The following is a 22,295-nucleotide window of genomic DNA, read 5'->3' on the forward strand; positions in this document are numbered from 1 at the left end:
GCGTAATGCCAGGGACACACCAGATGCCGGAACGCTGTGAAGTGCTATTCTAAGGCGAACAGGAGCCTGGCTGTTCACACCAGGAGCCATTTCTCAGTGCCGATCAACAAGAGATTCTGCTCCAATCACATGTAGAGGCACTCACGGCTCACAGAGAAAATAGGCCAGATGCCAAAACTATTGCTGAAAAGGAAACTGGCTGCTCTTCTCCACGCTTCTGTGTCCTATGTGTCCCTGGCGTAAGGCCTTCTCTAGAGGTTCTATGATTATTATTAGGCTTTACTGAGGAAACCGTGGAACGTTTTTTTTTCTCCCCTCACCTGTGATGCTCTCTGTGACCTTCTTGATCATCTTGATCAGTGTGTCCATGTGTTGCCTCTGTTGAGAGAAAGAGCGCAGGTCCACCTCTCTTTGAGCCAGAATCCCCTTTGCATCAACAGGGATGCCCTCCGCCATGGCATTTTTCTTATCTGCGGAAGAGAAATGACAAAACCAATATCAGTCAAAATAATGTGTTATATTTATAGGATTGAGTATGATGATCATAGAAATAATTTTCATTCATATGGATTGTTACGTTCCAGCATGTGGCTGTTGTATGTTTCTCTCTCTCTCTCTCTCTCTCTCTCTCTCGTCTCTCACTCTCTCTCTCTCTCTCTCTCTCTCTCTCTCTCTCTCTCTCTCTCTCTCTCTCTCTCTCTCTCCTCTCTCTCTCTCTCTCTCTCTCTCTCTCTCTCTCTCTCTCTCTCTCTCTCTCTCTCTCTCTCTCTCTCTCTCGACTATTAGTTTGGGATAATTGAGCATAAATGATTGTGATATAATCCCTATTTCTCCACTAGAGGGATCTAATGCCAAAATCAAGTCACAGTGCTTTGACTTCTGACTGTCAGGGGGCGACAGTGGCTCAGGAGGTAGAGTGGTCGTCTGGTAGTCGGAAGGTTCTCGGTTCGATTTCCGCTCCCCCCGCTCCCCCCTTGAGGGCGACACTTAACCCCTAATTGCTCCCGGTGAGCAGGTTGGCACCTTGCATGGTCGCCTCCGCCATCGGTGTGTGAATGTGTGAGTGAATGGGTGAATGTGAGGAACAAAATTGTAAAGCACTTTGGATAATCAGTATCACCTGCATCCCTATTCATGTATACGATTATACCAATATGAGGGTTCTTACACTGGCGATAAAGTGTTTTAAACTGCTCTTTGTATTCCAGGGTGGTCCGGAGGTGTCCGTGTGGCACGTGTCCCTGATGCAGCGCGTCCACCAGGCAGGCCAGTGTGTTCTGACAGTCCTGGATCACCTGCCTGGCCGCATCGTCCAGCTTTATTGCCTTCCATTCCCCTGCAATGAAACAATGTTCTAATATCGCGATGGAAGGGAATTACGCTAAAACAGTGTATAAACATTGTGGTAACACTTTATTTTAGGGAGCACAATAAGAATGATTAATGAGGAACCGCTATATTAACAAACCGTTAATTAATTGTCAGGTACTCATGTCTCAAATACAATGTCTCGGTTGGAAGTGTAGAGGACACGGGCGGCTGGGTGGCGCAGCGGTCTAAGCGCTCGTCACCAACGCGAGAGACACCGGTATCGAATCCGGCTGTCAGCGTGGCCTCCGTCATACTGACTCAATTGGCAGAGTCAGCGGGAGGGAAATCGATGGGTGGTAATCTGGTCGTTGTAAACAGCGACTCCTACAGGTCGGTCAGGGCGCCTGCACAGCGAGGACAGGAGAGGGCGAGGGTAGTGTGAGCCTCCCACACGTTCACCTCGCCAATGAGAGTCCGCGATGGCAGGTGAAAAAAGTGGCGGGCTGACTGCATGTATCGGAGGGGACATGCGATAGTATCGATCTACCCTCCCTACGACCGACCAGTGGGGGGCACATGCGAGCAACGATCAAGACAGGGGAGGGGGGAATTGGCACGACTAAATTGGGATGGGAGAAAAACACAGAAAAAGGAGGAGAAAAAGTGGATAAAAAAAAAAGGAAGTGTGATGTCAAGTATCGATATATATATATATATATATTTCTTTTTTTTTATGGAATGAGGTGAACAGCCTGAGAACTTTATCTTATTAGATAAAACAGATGACGTATATATTTTTATTGCAGATGATAACAATATTTTTTCTGTTGGGGGCATAATTAACAGTAAAGTAAAGAGGCACTATGCAATTAGATGTACATTGGCACTTTGTGATGCATGAGTATTTTTTCATCTTCAGTCACAGATATCGTGATGTATCATAGATTACATTTCTTGCAATATATCGCAGATATTGTCTATTGTGACATTATCGTTATTATCGAGGGCCAAATATCAGTATCGTATAGTGAATTACTCATATCGTCCACCCCTAATACTAGAATGGCTTCTATTTCGCTTTCCAATGACGGGACAAACATTCAGGAACAAACTCCTCCAATTGACTCTCAAATCCCCATTTTCTACCTGCTTTCCCCGAATTCTAAAAGTAAACGATCAGTTAAATACTTTTCGCTCCTATGTTTTGTTGGCACATTAGTTCCTCATCAATTCCTAAGTAGTCATTATTTGTTGACCCCTAAAATGCAGTGTCACCAAAATCGTAGCCATAACCACAGTGGAATACCTTGAGACAGTAGGTGGTTGACGGCAGACTCAGGGTGCAGCAGCTGGCCTACAGGGTCGTTTTCAAACCGTGCTGCTGACTCAACCACAATGGATGACAGGACCGTGGGAGGCAGATCCTTAACATCAGAGGCCAGTGTCCGCATCAGATCCCCCTCTTTCTCTGCCTGAAAACGTGAACAGACTTGGACTCAGTATTAGCATTTAATTGAATCAATCCCCAGAGAACCTATTCTTTCTCTACTTGCTTGGTTAAACAAAGGTTAAAGGGCAGCAGTAGCCGAATAGCTAAGAGAAGGTGTTTGTGACCGGAAAGGTCACCAAGTCAGGAAAATCGGTTAAAATTCCAAAACTATTTGGTTCAGAGGAAGTGAACAAAAAGATTCAGCAACTATTTAAAACCCTCCCAACTGCTCCAATGGAGCTGCTCAGCGGCTGACAGCCGACATAAAATAGAACTATTTTCTAACAACACAAGATCACTAGGTCTGTAGCTCTAAACACTAATGTCTCGCAATTAGAAAACTGACCACCATATTCTCCAATCTTTTTTTATAAAAAGATTTATTCTATTTAATTTTGGGCTTTCTGTATTTTTCACCCATCCCAATTTAGTCGTTATGCCAATTCCCTTCCCTTCCCTGGTTGTTGCGCCCATTGCCCCACTGTTGGCCTGGGGAGGGTGTAAAACTACCACATGCCTCCTCCGATACATGTGGAGTCACCCGCCACTTCTTTTCACCTGACAGCGAGGAGTTTCACTGGGGGACGGTAACACGTGAGGAGGTTCACGCTATTTCCCCCAGATCCCCTCCCTGCTGAACAGGCGCCCCGGACCGACCAGTAGGAGTCGACTCGCAGTACCCCAGGACAATATACATGTACCCCACCGGCTTCCCACCCGCTAACACTGCCAATTGTGTTAGTAGGGACGACTAACCAAGCCGGAGGTACCGCTGACAATAAAAGGAACTTGAACTTGACAGCTGGATTCTATCCCAGAGTCTCTGCGGTGGTAGGCGAGTGCTTAGTCCACTGCGCTACCCAGCCGCCCCTTACTCTCTTAAACCTTTTAGCTGCGACCAGCAGCTCTATAGGTCACTCTGTCGGTCTACAAAGATTTCCCCACCCTCTAGCGGCCCCAGGTTTCACCCACAGCTATTACAGTATTGTTTGCATTCCTAATTGTTTTCCTTTTCTTTCTTTTACTTTTACTGTACTTTCCTTATGAATTTCAATATTGTAGGACAGCTCTTTGTATAAGCCCTTGGGGCCTCCTACCCATAATGCACCTACGGTTAGCTGCACATTACTTTCTGTATGCTTGACTATTATTTTAGGCATGGCAACAAATAAAATAATAATAATAAAATGAATAAATAAAATATTAAATAAATAAATAGGCTAATTTTGTGTTACAAATTGTGCTCACCGATATGAACATAGGCCTCTTTACTTACTTATGGTACTTTATGGTATTCCACCATGCCATGTGTGTTTTTATTTTATAATGCTCATGAGTCATGATTATTGCTGAAGTCTGAGTCATACAATACTCACTGGCTTTCATAACCTAACAGACTAACTTGTCTTGCTCAAGACTTGTTTATGAGTTTTAATAAGAGCACTATCTCTCAACCAAAGCAATGCATGGTAGACGGCAACAGAACAATTTTGATTGACAGTCGATTCTGCCAATTACGTCACACCGCTTGCACCCGCCTCTGCTGTTCTTACCACCAATCGGCAAGCGCTTATTCGTCGGGAAGTCCGCCATTGATTTACGCGAGAAAATCAATAACAAACGTACCGGAGCTAATAACAGGAGTACCAAACGAGGCATGATGATTTTACTGCAACAAATGTTTTTTTTTATTTTTATTTTTTCCTTTTTCCTCCGATTTTCTCCCATCCCAATGTTAGTCGTTATGCCAATTCCCAATCCCCTTCCTGGTCGCTGCGCACTTAAGGCGCTCCCATAGTCCAGCAGACTGTACACAGAGCAGACCCCGCGGAGGTCCGCGCGGACTCTTTGAGCCTTCATAGTCGAGCGGACCTCCGCGGACCAATTTCCTACATGTCACGCGGCAGTTTACACAATTGTCCCCACGCTGTTCAACTTCTGTCATGTCGTCGTCATCCGATGTCAAAATAAAGAGTATGTTATCTCCGTTTCCAATATTTCGATAATAAAACGGGCAGTTTTACGCACTTGAATAACAGGTATATAGGCAGCGAGATGCAATAGGCTTGAGGTGGACAGCGCGTGGTGCTGAAAAGACACGCATTGCATGAAATAAAAGCACCCGTTTTATTTCAAAATATTGGAAACGGAGATAACATTCTATGTTATCTCCGTTTCCAATATTTCGAAATAAAACTGGCAATTTTACACACTTCATTTAGAAAAGCCATTCAAACATCTCTCTTGGCACAGAGCGAGTGTTCAGAGTAAAATGCAGATCGGCGTCACATTAAATGCAGTTCGATGTCAACCAAAACGCCGAGCAGCGTTTTGTGTGACACCAAGTCAGCGGCGCGGATGTCCGCGCGTCAGAAAATAGGAGCTTCCCACCTGTGGGTCTGCTGTCCGCTGAGATCAAAGCTCAAGAGTCCGCGCGGACCTCCGCGGAGTCTGCTCTGTGTACAGTCTGCTGGACTATGGGAGCGCCTTTATCCCCCACAGTCGGTCTGGGAGAGTGGAGGCTATCACGTGCTTCCTCCGACACACGTCTAGCCAATCAACCGCTTCTTTTCACCTGGCAGCGCGGATTCTCACTGAGAGGGCGTAGCGTGTGGAAGGATCACACTATCCCACTTAGATCCTATCCGCGCTTAGCAGGCGCCCCGACCGAACTGTAGGAGTCGCTGTTTACAACGACCCGGACCCACCCCGCCAGCTTCTCCCACCCTCTAATACTGCCAATTGTATTAGTGTGAACGGCCAGCCAAGCTGGTGACAACCCCGGAGCTGTGAGCTGGATTCGAACAGGCGAATCCTAGCGTCTCCGGGGTTGGTGACGAACGCAATCTCCGCTACGCCACCTGACCGCCCCACTGCAACAAATGTTATAATAAAAGCTTTTCTATACATTTGTCTGATTGAAAACTTTATTTTTTTTTAACAAATGTTTTTTTATTTATTTTTTTTGACATACAAACATTTACAGTAGAAATCCACTATAAAACACAAATGCTCTTACTCGTTCTTCCCCCCCCCCCATCGGACCCCCCTTGAATACATCCATTATTCCGTTTGATACCAAGGATTAATAGTTCATATAATGATTTATCCTCTCCACCACTTCTGACCAGATTGCTATGCTGGCTTCATTAACACCTAGAATTCGTGCGGTAGATATCTCTAGGTAAATCACATCAAGATAGGTAAGAATCCATACCCCCCGGCACATTTTATCAGGTTGAATCCAGCGTGATGCTATTAGCTTTTTGGCAGCCGTAAGACCGGACAAGATTAGCCTCTTTATATGTACAGAGTGTGATAACTGAGACATCATTCAGCAACAATACAGAAGGCATTACAGGTATTGTCAAAAACAAAAATCCTGATAATAGTGTGGTTATTTCTTCCCAAAATATCTTAACAGGCGGACATTCCCAATACATATGCATAAATGTACCACTATCACTGTTACAAAGGGTCAGATTAAACCGAATATATGTATTTATTGATTGATATATATTGCATAATATTTGTATATCGTTTGATATCCCTTGTGTATTCTTTGTACATATACACGGAATATCCCTTTAACTAGTACAGACCATAATATTTCGTTCTCTTATTGGATGGCGTGCCACCAGCGCCAGTGTCTTGCCCCTAGAGTCGAGTTCAAAGCTACCGTCAAGACATGTCTGTACATGCCCGGTTCTGCCCAGGACTACGAGACAGAAATGAGGCTGGCACTAGTTTATTCCCCGTACATATAAATATGGCGCAGGTGAATACAGAAGTAGTTCAGTTCGAGTCTTAGTAACAAGTTGAAGCCTCACACTACGATACAACGTGCTGTGAAGTGGGCCGGTATTGCCCCAAAATAGAGTCTTGCTTATCCTAATACGTTTGTTCAACGTATCGTTCGCTCCTTACTAGTAAGCCTTCATCACGAGTCAAAGACCAAGTGAAGTGAGCAACTGTGCGTCTAAATAGAGCACTTATAGCCGCGTGCGAATAGGATAGTAAAGTATCAGAGCTTAGTTGAATAACGTCAAGTTCAACTTAGTTAATGTGAAGTGCCGCGCACCGGAGGATCTACACCGGTGAATGCAGAGCCCTTTCCGACTGGATTATTATTATTGCTTTGGACCAAGCTGTTGGAGCGGATAAGAATCGTCTACACCCACTGCTGTGGGATCTACCGTGAGGAACATCATTCGAGCCCGTCTCTATTGGAGAGGCTGACCGGCTTCCACCTGTGCTGCACGCATACTGGGATTACAGCGGCTGCCTTTCGTCCGCTGATCCAGGGAGTAATACCGCCTCCCCGAGCAGGAGCTTATTGAGTCCCCGTGGAACCAGACTTTGCATTAGAGCATTTGCTCCCCCTGCTGGCTTACAACCGGTAGGAACCCCCCTACCAGTATCCCCTAGATATAATTCCTAATATTCAGGTTGTATTCTTATCTCATGCGTACTATGAGAATGGACATTCGTTATTGATTTGCCTACGCACATTCCTTTGCCTTATAAGCGCATTCAAGTAAAGTATATTATGTATTCTTGCTGCTAATAAATACTTAAAGACAACTTTGTGTAGAACCGATTCATTGTGGGGAAGTGTTCTCATCATATACTCGTGTACGGTATGGCCAGTATAATGTACATAAGACGGTAGTGGTTTAATGATACCATACTTGATTAATACAGTCAGGGAATTGTACCCCTCAGTTACAATTGGTCCTTCGAGCCCCGGATAAGAATTCGCGTAATATTAATATAATATTAATATTAACATGGCCGATGATGAACACTCCACAAACGGTTCTCCCGAGCTAGAACGCCCGCAGTGCAGACGGCAGCCACCTCCCTATCTAGAGGCATACACTGTCAGTCCAATACCTAGCTTTAAAAGGAAGTTAAATACGGATAGTAAAATTATGTCCAACCCTACCGAACAGGCTACCCCGCCAGTAGAGACCCTAGTGGGTTCTAACGTAACTGACCAAGCTCACGGGGGGGACCAGGAGGGACATGACATGACTTTACCCCCCGACCCACCACAAGAAGAGACGCGCACCCAGGAGATGGATCTCCTCGGTACGCGACAGGAGAACGGATCTCCAACGAGTACTGCCGGGAGCCGATCGCCTCGACCGGCGTCTTCCCCCAGCGAGGCGGACAAGATGCTGGCGCAGGCACTCATCGCCACCCTGGCAGCCTCCACCGAACGCGATCGACTTCAAGCGCAACAGACGCGCGAGCGCGAACATTTTGCAGCCGAGCGAGAGCGCTTCCAGGCGCAACAAAGGAGTGAAGACGACCGCATAAGACTGGAGACCAGACGCCTCCAGACAGAAGAGAACATTGAGAGAAGCCGCGCCGATGCGCAGCACGCCGCAGCCAATGCGCAGCGCGACGCCGCCAATGCCCAGCGCGAAGCAGCGCGCGACGCCGCCCATGCCCAGCGCGAGACAGAGCGCGACCGGCTGCAGGCGCAGCTGATGGACAAATTGATTACCATGGCGACACCCCCTCACTCCGCACGGAGCTCCCGGAGATCGTCACGACAAGGGTCTAGGACACATTCCCCTACCCGACCAAGCGACCCGGGACCCCGCCAGCAGGAGGATCCTGTCCACGTCTCCGAACCCCCTCCCCGGCCGGTCTATACGAGACCCAGCAACCGGGAAGAACCGGACCACGCCGAGAGACTGAACAGAAGACTCCAGGTCCTAGCAGAGGGAGAGGAGGAGGAAGAGGAGGAATGTCAAGCCGACCAGCAGCAACGTACGCTGGACCAGGAGGCCCAGTACAGCCCCGACCAGCAGCAACGTACTCTGGACCAGAAGGCCCAGTACAGCCCAGAAGTCAGCCCCGAGGCCCTGCGCTACAAACCCCCGACTCAACTCACGGGTGAGTTTGACGCACCGCCAGCCCCGAGGAACAGCACCTGGGTACCCGGCCCTTGGTACCCACCAAGTACCAGCCCAAGACAACACGTAAGAGGAGACTCGCCTAGGAGGCCTCTCCCCCAACGCTCACCGATGTGCCAGTCATCCATGGCATCGTACCTTGGCACACCGACGTTCCCGGACTTCACACACGAGAACAGAGCACAGTACACAGAGCTACGAATGTGCTTAGAGACTATGCTGTCCGACGTACCAGATGAACCGTACAAGTATGCTATCCTACTCAAGCACCTGAAGGTGCCCAGAGCGCACAATATAGCGCTGGCATATTCCAGCTCTACTACCCCATACACCGCGGCTCTAGTAGCCCTCGACCAACGTTATGGACGCATATGGGACTACGTGATACAGGAGATAAGAGACATTGACCGTCTCCCCCCAGCCAGAGACAACAGAGCATTAGATGACCTCTCTATCAAGGTACAGTCCCTGGTAGGGATGCTGGGGTCCCAAAAGGAAAAAGGGATCTATGAACTGTACGCTAACTCTAATGTAGAGAGGATACTAGAGAAGCTCCCTCCCGCCCGACAAGAGCGCTTTCGGCGGCAGAGAGACTACCGCGACCCCAACGGTCCAGAGGCATCCCTCCTAGACCTATCTGAGTTCCTCGCCAGGGAGGTCAGTAGCCTACGACTCGACACGTTCGTATGGAGTGGACCAAGCCCAAGACTCGGACCTCGGGGATCAACAGATAACCGCCGGTTGGTGACCGTTATGCACCAAGCCGAATCAGTACCGCAGCACAAGAACCACAACACCCCCTCGACGAAAGAGGACCAGTGGAAGATTGAGTGCCAGTACTGTGAGGGAGAACATCGGCTGTACCAATGCGACACTTTCGGGAAGCTGACCACGGACGAAGTGAGTCAGTGGATCAAGGACCACCGCCGCTGCTTCCGCTGCGCGCGCAGCCACCTAGCAGCTGAGTGCCGCTTGAAGAAGAAGTGCAGCAGGTGCGGTGGCACCCACTTGGAGGTCCTGCATGACATCAACAGGCGTCAGCCAGGACAACAGAGTGGGCCCGTCGCGGTAATGTACCATGCCGAGGCGGTGGCACCAGCACCAAAGTTCCACCAGACCGCTCCCTGGTGTCCCGACTGCTACAGCAGACACTGGGAGTCACGGTGCGACTCGCACCATATAGATTCTGTGTCACCACAGACAGGTGACAACCCCCCGGCAAAGGAGGTATGGAAGATCGACTGTACGTACTGCCGCGGAGGACACTGGCTGGACCAGTGCGACGTGTTCCCGGAACTGACCATCGCCGAAATGGAGCAGTGGATTGCGTCTGACCCCCCACAAGCCGGTCACCGCCGATTCTTGTGCGAGGATAACATGATAAGAATAGCCCGACGAGGCAACCGACCAACAGGAGTGCTCCACATAGACCCCAAGCAGAGCGGGACCCCCCGAGTGCTCCTCAAAGTGGTCAGAGTGCTCCTGAGCTACGAGGACAAGGTCCTGGACACTTACGCCGTCCTGGACGATGGGTCTGAAAAGACTCTCCTCCTCGCTTCCGCAGCAGCCCAGTTGGGCCTGCGGGGTGTCAAAGATACCATGACCATACGCACCATCAGAAGGGACCAGAAGACCATAAAAGGTGAAAAGGTCTCCTTCAAGATAGCAGCGGTGGACCAGCCCGAGAAGCAGTATAGTATAACCAACGTCTTCACCAGCCACGACATAGGCCTGTCTCAGTACACCTACCCCATCCCACAGCTGATGGCTAAATATGTGCACCTACGTCAACTACCTATACCGCTTATCGACGGCGCCACACCGACCCTGCTCATCGGCTCCGACCACGCGGACCTCATTCTCCCAATTGAGGCGGCCCACATCGGACCCAAAGGATGCCCAGTCGCGGTTCAGACCCGACTGGGATGGACGCTCCAGGGCCCCCTCTACGGACTTGACAGTCAACCCACGTCTACACGCTGCCTACACACAAAGGCGAGTGACACCGGCCACTCCCTCGTACAGCAGAGGCTATTGACATTAAGCGAGAGGCCCGTGAGAGAACCGTGGGCACCAGAGGGAGTTCGGAACTCCACCCCCCTCAGCTGCGCTTCAGACGTAGCTGACCTCGAACCCAGCACCCCAAGCGACTCCTTGACGGGGCGGCCGGGACCGGCCCCTCCTCAGACGGGGTACAGAGCAAACAAGAGAAACAGACGGAGGAGGAGGAGGCACAGCCAAGCACAGATCAAAGCAGTCTCAGGCCCGCTTCCTCCTAAGCCCCCCTTCATCCCGTCCAGTCGTCATGACCATAGACCAGTCACTACCCCGAGCTGCGTGGCCGGCCGGCCGCGTAAGCAAAGTGACCACTGGTGCCGACGGAAAGGTCAGAGTGGCAGAAGTGCTCGGCCAAGGGCGGACATACAACCGACCCGTGGCGAGGCTGATAGAGTCGCCAAGGCTCCCCGACTCGCTTAATGACGACCATGACCCCTGACTTTGTGAACTGCCTACCCTCACAACGGACATTGAGTAGTGGACAGTGCGGTTAATCTGTCTCTGCTTAGCTAATTAGGTGGGACTAATTAGGAGGCAGCTGTTACAAAGGGTCAGATTAAACCGAATATATGTATTTATTGATTGATATATATTGCATAATATTTGTATATCGTTTGATATCCCTTGTGTATTCTTTGTACATATACACAGAATATCCCTTTAACTAGTACAGACCATAATATTTCGTTCTCTTATTGGATGGCGTGCCACCAGCGCCAGTGTCTTGCCCCTAGAGTCGAGTTCAAAGCTACCGTCAAGACATGTCTGTACATGCCCGGTTCTGCCCAGGACTACGAGACAGAAATGAGGCTGGCACTAGTTTATTCCCCGTACATATAAATATGGCGCAGGTGAATACAGAAGTAGTTCAGTTCGAGTCTTAGTAACAAGTTGAAGCCTCACACTACGATACAACGTGCTGTGAAGTGGGCCCGTATTGCCCCAAAATAGAGTCTTGCTTATCCTAATACGTTTGTTCAACGTATCGTTCGCTCCTTACTAGTAAGCCTTCATCACGAGTCAAAGACCAAGTGAAGTGAGCAACTGTGCGTCTAAATAGAGCACTTATAGCCGCGTGCGAATAGGATAGTAAAGTATCAGAGCTTAGTTGAATAACGTCAAGTTCAACTTAGTTAATGTGAAGTGCCGCGCACCGGAGGATCTACACCGGTGAATGCAGAGCCCTTTCCGACTGGATTATTATTATTGCTTTGGACCAAGCTGTTGGAGCGGATAAGAATCGTCTACACCCACTGCTGTGGGATCTACCGTGAGGAACATCATTCGAGCCCGTCTCTATTGGAGAGGCTGACCGGCTTCCACCTGTGCTGCACGCATACTGGGATTACAGCGGCTGCCTTTCGTCCGCTGATCCAGGGAGTAATACCGCCTCCCCGAGCAGGAGCTTATTTTTTTTTTTTTTTTTTATATACACCAACATTGCTTTTAATCCAATTATTGCAGATTTCAGAAACAATTACAAAACATACATGATGTGAAATTGATTATTGGGCTCAGTTTTGCAACCTTGTGTTTACCATAGAACAAGAAAATATATTTACATGCACAAAAAGTCCACTTTGGAAAAGCCATACATACACCCACAAAAAAGATCAACATAAATAACTTAGTATATTTTTCTCAGTGTTTTTACAAGGAAATATATATATATACACACACACAGGTAGACCAACACTTAATAGTTTTACACAGACTCATAACGCAGTGTAACCTCGTCTCTCTCTGCCATCAAAGCTGAGAAACATACCTAATAGTGCAATACATGTTCCACATGAATTCCACGACAGAGGCAAACCGTTGATTGATTCACATATTTGTGTTTTGCATAAATCCTCATCCGTGATTCATAACAACAATATCCTCATATCATATCCAGACTCTGGGCTACAACATAAAAAAAATTCCTAGATAAGTGGCTGGATAAGTGACCTATGAACCCACCAAATCGGTTGGGATGATGTTGCTAAATTTGGTTTATCTTAAGAGTTGCATCTTATTCAGCAGTGCAGCAACACGCTCTCCCCTCCTGTCCCTCAAAAAGACAAATTTAAAAAAAGATCACAACTTTGGCCAAAAAAAAATTATAATAAAATGAAGAAAAAGAAAATAATTCTTCCCTGTATGACTGGGGAGCAGGAGCTTATTGAGTCCCCGTGGAACCAGACTTTGCATTAGAGCATTTGCTCCTCCTGCTGGCTTACAACCGGTAGGAACCCCCCTACCAGTATCCCCTAGATATAATTCCTAATATTCAGGTTGTATTCTTATCTCATGCGTAATATGAGAATGGACATTCGTTATTGATTTGCCTACGCACATTCCTTTGCCTTATAAGCGCATTCAAGTAAAGTATATTATGTATTCTTGCTGCTAATAAATACTTAAAGACAACTTTGTGTAGAACCGATTCATTGTGGGGAAGTGTTCTCATCATATACTCATGTACGGTATGGCCAGTATAATGTACATAAGACGGTAGTGGTTTAATGATACCATACTTGATTAATACAGTCAGGGAATTGTACCCCTCAGTTACAATCACCGTTTGTACATAAGGAACATCGAGAGTCTTGTTACGGTTCAATCGAATAGGAGTTAGGTAAGTCCTATGAATAAAATTAAGATTAATCTGTTGATGATCCGGGTTACGTGACGATAGCCGAACATTTGCCCAGACCTCAGCCCAATCAAAATCTACTTCCAGGTCTGGTATATCCTTCCTCCAAACTGAGTCTAGGAGAAGGGCTTCATACGAAGATGTAAGTAAGTGACGGTAAAAGTCTGTGACAAATCCTCTCGATGTCTCCCTTTCATAAAAGAACTTGTGATATCTGTGGTGCTCAAGTGGTGCCTTTAATGGGATTCCATGAGCCTTCAAGCATGGTAATAACTGTCTGTAGAAATAATATGTGGAACTGGTGAGGTTAAATTTGTTATGTATATCTTGATAGCTACAGAAACCCTGTTCGTTGAAGATATCTCCCAATGTATGTATGCCATTCTTTTCCCATTTGGGAAATATGATAGGTTGTTGTGCAATAAGGAGTGTATTGTTATTAAATATGGGAGAGTGTCTATGCCATTTATGTTGGTTAGTACATTTTTTGTGTGTTTCACGCCATATCCGGATCACATGTGTAATAAGAGGGCCAAATTTCAAGTTGCATTGCTTAATTGATAGGTTGGTGTATACTACATCCTGCAGTCTATGTGGTGTCACAATGTTTTCTTCTAATGTTCTCCAGGATACAGATGCTTGAGAATCAAACCAGGTGATCAGTGGTCTTAAAGAGTACGCTTTAAAATAGTGGTAGAAGTCTGGAAATGCTAAACCTCTGTCGGCTTTGTTTCTCTGTGCGGTGGATCTTTTAATTCGTGGAGGTTTGTTGTTCCAAATAAATTTATATACAATATTTATTATTGAAAACTTTATTAACGGATTGCAGAATGGGTACAATTCAGTATGGGCTCTCTGAGCAAAGGAAGGAACTGAGCTATGAATGACCAACAACAATGCTATTATGGTCGGGTAAATACGCTGATGTTATTGAACGTGTAACTATAACGTTAATGCCACAAAACGAATGCCTTTGTTTTGTTTTTTTATCCACTTTTTCTCCCATTTTCTATATTTTCTCCCATTCCAATTTCGTATCATCCAATTCAACCCTCCCCTGTCACGAACGCTGTTTCTTGCCTCCCACAAGCCGGCTGCAATGTGGACTAAGTCATACATAGCACAAGTCCCCTCCGGTACTTGAGGTAACAGCAGTCGCATCTTTTCACCTGCGCAGCTCGATCTCTCAGTGGCGAGGAGTAACGCGTGGGAGGCTCACGCTGCTCCCGACACTTCCTGATTCTACTGCGCAGGCGCACCAACCGACCTGTAGGAGTCGCTGTCCACAACGCCCGATCCCCACCCATCAGTTTCCCACCCCCTAATACGGCCAATGTGTATTAGTATGAACGACCAGCTAAACTGAAAGCAATGTGGAGCGCTGGGCTCGAACAGGCAAGCCCAGCGTCTCCGTCATTCGTGGCGAGCGCCTTGCCCACTACGCCACGTAGCCGCCCCTAACGAATGCCTTTGTTAATCATAAGTAACTTTGATGCAGTAGCATGTGTGTGTGTGGGGGCGGGGTTGTGCAGGTCGCTTGACTGAAACTTTTTTCTACTATTAGTGTAATCCTGTCTCTCGAGTCGCTGCGTATGTCCTGCCATTATTGCTCGCCATGACTGCTTGGCGTGGGCCGCGGTAGGAAAAGAAATTCCCTTTTTCATGATATTTGACGCCTGATTGGCTCAATTTAGTTTCAATCTGTATGCATCTACAAATCATATTATACCAGGTAGCCAATTGACGGGAAATCCGTCAGACTCCGAATCAAATGGACAGAATTCCGTCTCAAGACGGAACGCTTTAATGCCTGTGTAAGAGCCCCTTCTACAATAGAGACGTTACCTGGCAGATCGCCTTGATGGCAGATTGGCACAGCTCTTGGTAGCAGGTCTTTAAGACATCGTGGCTTTTCCATATCGCTCTTCTGGAAGACTCAAGGCAGCACACCGCAACTTTATCCACATTACTGGCCTGAGGAGAAAATCAGGCAACTCAAATGTAACAGTGTATTGAGTGTGTGCGTGTGTGTGTGTGTGTGTAGGTGTGTAGGTGTGTAGGTGTGTAGGTGTGTAGGTGTGTGTGTGTGTGTGTGTGTGTGTGTGTGTAGGTGTGTAGGTGTGTAGGTGTGTAGGTGTGTGTGTGTGTGTGTGTGTGTGTGTGTGTGTGTGTGTGCATGCGTGTGTGTGTGTGTGTGCATGCGTGTGTGTGTGCTTATGTCCCTCGCCTGTTCTTAATTCATGTGGATATACTGTATTGGTCGGAATATAAGACAACCCTGATTACTAGACAACTCTTTTTCAAGACTCATTTTTGGAAAAATACTTTTTTGAAGACCAAATCTTGTTTTATAAAGAAATACATTTCTGTCAATCTCCTCGAAGCGGCCACTTTGCGGACCGTGACAAGTTTTTCTCTGACTGTGTATTTTTAAAGGTCCCATGCATTATAAATGTCATTTTTCAGTCTCTAGCATTGTATTATAGTAATAGGAGTTCGTATCAATGTGTTTTAGGGTCTAAATACCATATTGGCGAATTGCTCCGTTTCAGCCCAGCCCCTCTGTGCCTCTAGTAAATCGGGTCATTTTGATTTGAAGTCCCGAGTCACGTCACTGGGTGCTGTGGATAGTGCACAGTGATGCGATTGGCTCTGTGGTTGGAGCTAATGCCCGCCCCCATTCTACCTAGACTAGACAGTGAGTGGGGCTGCGGGGCCGAGAGGAAGAGAGAGCCGAGAGGGAGCCGAGAGAAAGGAAGAGAGAGGGAGGGAGGGAGAGAGAGGGGGCACTTGGGGGGGGGTTACCTGCCGGCCGCGCGCCACACGGGAGATTGAAAGAAAGAAAAGAAAAAAGTTGCCCCGTCTCATCAGCGAGAGCCAAGTGGGAGAGAAAGGAGAGAAATGAAGAGAGAAGGAGGGAGGGAGAGAGAGGGGGCACTTGGGGGGGGGGGGGGGGTACCTGCCGGCCGCGCGCCACACGGGAGATTGAAAGAAAGAAAAGAAAAAAGTTGCCCCGTCTCATCAGCGAGAGCCGAGTGGGAGAGAAAGGAGAGAAATGAAGAGAGAAGGAGGGAGGGAGAGAGAGGGGGCACTTGGGGGGGGGGGGGGGGGGGTACCTGCCGGCCGCGCGCCACACGGGAGATTGAAAGAAAGAAAAGAAAAAAGTTGCCCCGTCTCATCAGCGAGAGCCGAGTGGGAGAGAAAGGAGAGAAAGGAAGAGAGAAGGAGGGAGGGAGAAAGAGGGGGCACTTGGGGGGGGGGGGGGGGGGACCTGCCGCACGGAGGTCCGCGCGACACACACCTCCGAACGGGAGAGTGATAGAAAGAAAAAAAGGAAGAGAGAGGGAGGGGCTTCTCTCTCTCTCTCTCTCTCTCTCTCTCTCTCATGGTATAAATGATTATTTGTGTAAATAAGGTTATACGCCGACCATTAAGAAAATACATGTTAGTTTAGGAATAAGGGGCAGGTAACTATATAACTATAAGATTTATTCTTCTTCCTGCTCCTTTTGTCCATGGAATGACTATTTATGATTTTTTAATGAAGAAACTATGATTGTATTATTCCATGTGGCAAATAAAAACTCTGAACTGAACTGAACTCTCTCTCTCTTCCCCCCCCTCCCTCCCTCCCTCCCTCTACCAGTGCAGACTGTGGTCTGACTGTCACTCAAAGTGCTTATGGGCGGAGCCAGGCCATAACAGCCTGATTTCTTGAGGCTGAAAAATGATGGTTTCGAGTACTTGATTAGAAATATAAAACAATGAATTTTTTGGAAAAAAAACTTACAAATGTCTTCAATAGACTAACAGGAATTGTGTAAAGTTGCCCAAATAGTGCTAGGAATAGCAGTGCATAGCCCCTTTAAGGCAGTTTTTTTTAGCTCACCATTGTTAGATAATCGTGTTTTTAGCCTTTCGTTGATGGTTATCAGCCTCCATCTGCCTCTCCTGGCCATCTGCGTTGTGTATTTATTTGTTTGGTATTGTTGAGGCAATTGTTTGGTGGAATTCTGTCCTCCCACGCTAAAACTGTGTCTCTATTCCCTGTTGCATCAGAAAAAAAAATTACTTGGAGTCATCGTCCTATCAGCATGATGTTTATTTCGATAAACATAGCATCTCGTACAGAATGAAACACATTGAAAGTATTTAAAAGGTTAGGAGCCTAAGTACATTCTATCTCTCCTTGGTTGTGAGGCCTCCTAGCACGCTATCCTCCATGCGCTCCATCCCCCTGCTCTGCTCTCCAGCAAGGGGGGGTTGCCCGCTCTCTCTATCTTGTGCTCTGTCTCGCTGCTCAGATCTCAACTCAACTGATCTCCTCGGAAAAAGCTTAGAAGTCTCTCTCTCTCTTTTTCTGGAATGCTGACCTACAAGTATCTCATCACCCTAGCAACCAACTTATCTCTGTTTTACTGCAAACATTTGGCCTTGCAGTAGAACCTAGGTTTATCTATTAAGGAATGTGTCCAGGGCCCTCTCTGCTCCCCTCATATGCTTTGCTGTCAACATGTGAAATGCCTCTGTCTCTAACAATGATTTGTTATAAAAGGACTATACACCACCTTGCCTTAACCCATTCTCTGCCACCACTTTGATCATCCTAAACCATCCTCTGCCAGCGCTATTTGTCTATGGAGATGTCCATCTTTGCAGGGCTATAACTTTTTAAATTGTATTGCTAAATTGACATTACTATGGCCCATTCAACATCAATTATCTATCGTGCAGAATGTAGGAACGTTTTACTTTTTCATTCACACATTCATACTAAAATACCGTCTAGAGTATAAATATGTTTTTATCGTTTTCTGCAGTATTTCATAGAACGTGAGATATAGGCATAAATGCATATATTAGATCAAATGCAGTTTGATACCGATCCATGCTATATTAAAAATGTCAACTGTACATGGTCCTAAACGTCATGACTGATCATCTGCGGGTGAACGGAGGGGGGAGGGGGGGCGTTTATAATTCAATGACCGACGTTAAATGATTTATGTAGTATGTATCGGTGATATATTGATCAGAGCAGTTTGTATCGAAAATGATAAAGAAAAACGCTGAAACTCACCCCAGTCTCCTCGTAGCGTTGGGCGATGAGAGTGGAGCAAACAGATCCCAATTATGGGATGTTGATCGATGCGATCCATTTCCGGTTTGTATATTACTAATACACGTCCAAATCATGTTGATTATTGAGTTATGGCAAAGATCCATATCGACGGTGTCTGTATTGAGCCCCGGGACGATAAACGAGTGGCCGGAGGAAAATAGGGGACGGACCGAGCTCCAATGGGCACTTCTGGTTTGGCAACTCGCCGATCGGCCACCAGGTGGCGGTATTGAAGCGTTGCAGAGTTGTGATGGCTCAGACAGCATCAGCCAAGACTCCGTGAAATATGAATACCATGACGATTGGCAGACAACGCATGGCGGAGAAACCCGCCTTAACACGTGATTGGCGGAGAATGGGTTAATTAAAAGGTGTGGATAGCACTATAGTTATATAGTGCCTATTCTGTTATAATCAACGGAAAAAAAACATGATCTTTCACCATCTTCTAACATTACACTCTATAACATCATATTTCTTGGCTGCTCAACAGTTATTTTGATGACTCTGCTTCGTTGATCACCATGATCTTAAAATTGACATCGTAACTCCTCCTCTGTTGTTTGTTAACTTGCCCTACTTTTGAGCCACTTTGTTTGAGCCGGTTGCTGTGTCTCTCCATCTCTCCAGGTGCCTGTCACAGGGTGTATGCACATGCATTTTTTTGCACCTGTCACTGCAGACTGCATGTGTGTGTGTGTGTGTGAGAGAGAGGGAGATGCAGAGGGTGGCATGCTTGGGGAACATTAGTTTGGCACAATCTGTGAATGTATAATGACATTAAAAAGTCTAGACCCTGAAAATAAGACAACGCCCCCTTTTCAGATATAAGATTTTCCTGTCTTATATTCGGCACAATACGGTAAATCAATTATTCATAATGTGTGTGTGTGTGTGTGTGTGTGTGTGTGTGTGTGTGTGTGTGTGTGTGTGTGTGTGTGTGTGTGTTGTGTTGTACATACCATGGAAATCCTCTTCCTGAGGTCCTTCTCCAGGCTTACCCTCCACTGGGTCGATACCTCCAGAAAAGAGCACTCAAGCCTCAGCAGTGAATCCCATACCTAACAATAAGGTTGTTTTGACATATAAAACCTGTTAAACAAACCAGTGTGTAATTATCTAACTGAATATAAATGAGTGCATTTGACATGTAATATTATTTGAGATACTGAAATATTCTGCATTTGAGTTAGAGCGTGTAAACACCATACCCATTTAGATAAGCTCATATCCCAACTATGGCAATATTAGATATGATTAGGATATGGAAATGGAAACACCTAATTGAGACCTTAGCAGGAAGAGTATCCATAATATTAATGTGCATGGTAATACACGTATTAACTTGAAAACTACGTTGTAGATGCACTATAATCAATGGGCCTCGTTTATAAATGGGATGTGTTGTTCATGAGCTGCAACTCAAATACGGACACTCAAAGTCGGACAGGGGCAGCAAGTGAACACAACTAAGTGAATGAAGGAGACTATGAGCTATTGAATAGAAGTTGTGTGTGCAAATGTGCAAAGTGTGTACCTCAATTTCCCTGGGGTAGGTGAGTGATCTGGAGGGGGATCTCAGAAGGGGTTCTCGAAGAAGACAGTTTATCCACTCTCTGACGTGCTGCTGCACAACATCCAGCTTGTCCAGCAACTGCTGCTGCTCACTGGTTTCCTCTTCCTCGTGGGACTGAGCAGCACAGAAGGAAAACACAGTGAGATGAAGTCCCAGTACTATGAAGAAACAGAGCAGTAATATAAATATAAAAGGGAGCGATACCTCTTTTCTCTGTGCTGCGTCCAGGATCTCTGCCAACTTGAGCACGAGTTGGTAGGCCAGCAGAACGGTCTGGTAGCACGGAACGAGTCGCACCGTACTGCAAGTGCTCTTGAGGACACTCATGCCACTCGAGAAGATTGACCTGATGTTTCCAGATTCCGCCATCCTATAGTATAGAATATAGATATAATGATGGCGTTAGATGGAGCACAATGCCACAATGACACTAAAATCTGTGAGAATATTCCCGGTGTTGTTACCTTTCTTTTTCCTTTTCTACCGTCACCAGAATATGGGTCAAGATCTTCTGAGTATGCTACATGTTGAAAGAACAAAGATGTTAAGTACTTTGTACTTGAAGATACAATACTGTAGGTTCTTTTAAATTATTGGGCCTCATTTATCAAGCAAAATATATCATATTTTGTATTATATTATATACTGTATATATTCAGATTATAATGAGTGCTTGGACACAGTTAGCATGCATATGTTGTTTTAAATACACTGCGGCACAGTATATGATCATCTTACAACCTTTAGGGAAAGAGACCCATTGATTATTGCACATAGCTTACCTCCATATCCAGTTGCATTCGGTTATTGTCCATAACCTCCTCGTATTCTCGAAGCCTATACATCAGACTCTGGATAAGATGTTCCGGAGATGGTTCTGTCAGGGTGGCGAATTCCGGAATGCTTTCCAATGCCACAAGGGAGAGCCAACCCACCAAGACCAGAGGGCTCTCTTTAACCATAGACGTGTGCTTCTGGATCAATGTCAGCATCATTCTGTGGGAAAGCAAGATATTTTGTCTTACTAAACTCCAAACTGGATCACCATTTCAGGGAACGAAGGCCAAAATTCCTATGAGAGCAACTCACTTCCTTTTCTCAGAAACGCCACGGATTCTCTGTCGAAAGTCACTGAATTTGACTTCATCCAACCCTGACCAGTCGGCCTCCTCCACAGTTGGGCCCAGCCTGGCAGCATCCGCCCCGGGCTGCTTGAGTTTGTGGAGTAGAGGAACGAGCAGGAGAAGCTCTGACACCGTCTGCTGAGCACAGTGGTTCATCAGGCCCATCACAGTGCTGATGAAGGAGCACAAACACATTGTATGTGGGTTAAATCACATGTACAAATCTCTGACATAATAATAACGAATGTATTCAGGCAATTTACTGAGACAAAATATTTTAACTTGATGCTTTCACAAACGTACTATTGCGAGGTTGAGAAGACACTCAGTAAGCCGTCTATGTTTTTGCTGTCCAGCGCGGTGTCTGAGGACACCAGGTGACAAAGGTCAGCCCAACCTTTAACCCCAAGGTCTACAGAGCACCTTCTGGTAACCTTGAATACAGACAGGCCCAGAACAAGAGGGTTGCTTCTCCTCCCGTTCTCCTTCTTTTTGGCTCCCTGTGACTCATTTAATAGGCGAAGCAGCTGCTCTGCGATCAACACTGATGGCTGAAAAGTTAATAATGGAGCATTAATAAATTGTATAATCAATGTCTTTAAGCCAAATGCAATAATACTGTCGTTGTTGTTACACAAACCTTAAGAATGGGAGGATATGAACCGTCTGGGAAAACCACCCGTTGGTGATGAGAACTGAAACCCTCCTGAAAATTTACCAGGCTGTCACATAAGGCCTGAGTGCTCTCTTCGTCAGCTGGGGGCCATTCCTGGAAGATTCTGTTCAGCAGCACATCCGCAGAGTTGCACCAAGCACCTGAAACATCTTGACCCTTCGATTTCTTTAAGCCAGCCATAAAAAGTACATTTTGGAACAGATTGATTGGCCCAGCCTCCTGGCGACGGATGTAGCCTTCGTAAATGTGCAGCTCTAGATAAAGCAACAGCAAGATCAAAATCATTTCATGTGAAAGACACAAAAACTGTGGTACTTTGAGTAAAGGGGTTTTTATTTTGCACATAATCTCACACATATCCGAATGCTCTA

At 46.5% G+C, this 22,295-nt stretch overlaps 1 protein-coding gene across 1 annotated transcript in view; it reads right to left on the bottom strand.

The window, feature by feature from the left end:
- Positions 1 to 21,685, bottom strand: part of rnf213b (ring finger protein 213b) — a 121,419-nt gene extending 99,734 nt beyond the window's left edge. The window contains exons 1-11 of the mRNA XM_084323284.1: positions 21,552 to 21,685; positions 21,214 to 21,420; positions 20,907 to 21,120; positions 20,589 to 20,644; positions 20,329 to 20,494; positions 20,086 to 20,238; positions 19,511 to 19,609; positions 15,272 to 15,400; positions 2,618 to 2,783; positions 1,169 to 1,336; positions 321 to 470 (exon numbers count right to left, since the gene is read on the bottom strand). Coding sequence (XP_084179410.1) covers positions 321 to 470; positions 1,169 to 1,336; positions 2,618 to 2,783; positions 15,272 to 15,400; positions 19,511 to 19,609; positions 20,086 to 20,238; positions 20,329 to 20,494; positions 20,589 to 20,644; positions 20,907 to 21,120; positions 21,214 to 21,413 — 1,501 coding nt within the window. The 5' untranslated portion in view covers positions 21,414 to 21,420; positions 21,552 to 21,685. The remainder of the gene's footprint in view (positions 1 to 320; positions 471 to 1,168; positions 1,337 to 2,617; positions 2,784 to 15,271; positions 15,401 to 19,510; positions 19,610 to 20,085; positions 20,239 to 20,328; positions 20,495 to 20,588; positions 20,645 to 20,906; positions 21,121 to 21,213; positions 21,421 to 21,551) is intronic.
- Positions 21,686 to 22,295: the final 610 nt, after the last annotated feature.

This window comes from Notolepis coatsorum (genome assembly GCF_963971535.1).
Source record: "Notolepis coatsorum genome assembly, chromosome: 10".
Taxonomy (NCBI): domain Eukaryota; kingdom Metazoa; phylum Chordata; class Actinopteri; order Aulopiformes; family Paralepididae; genus Notolepis; species Notolepis coatsorum.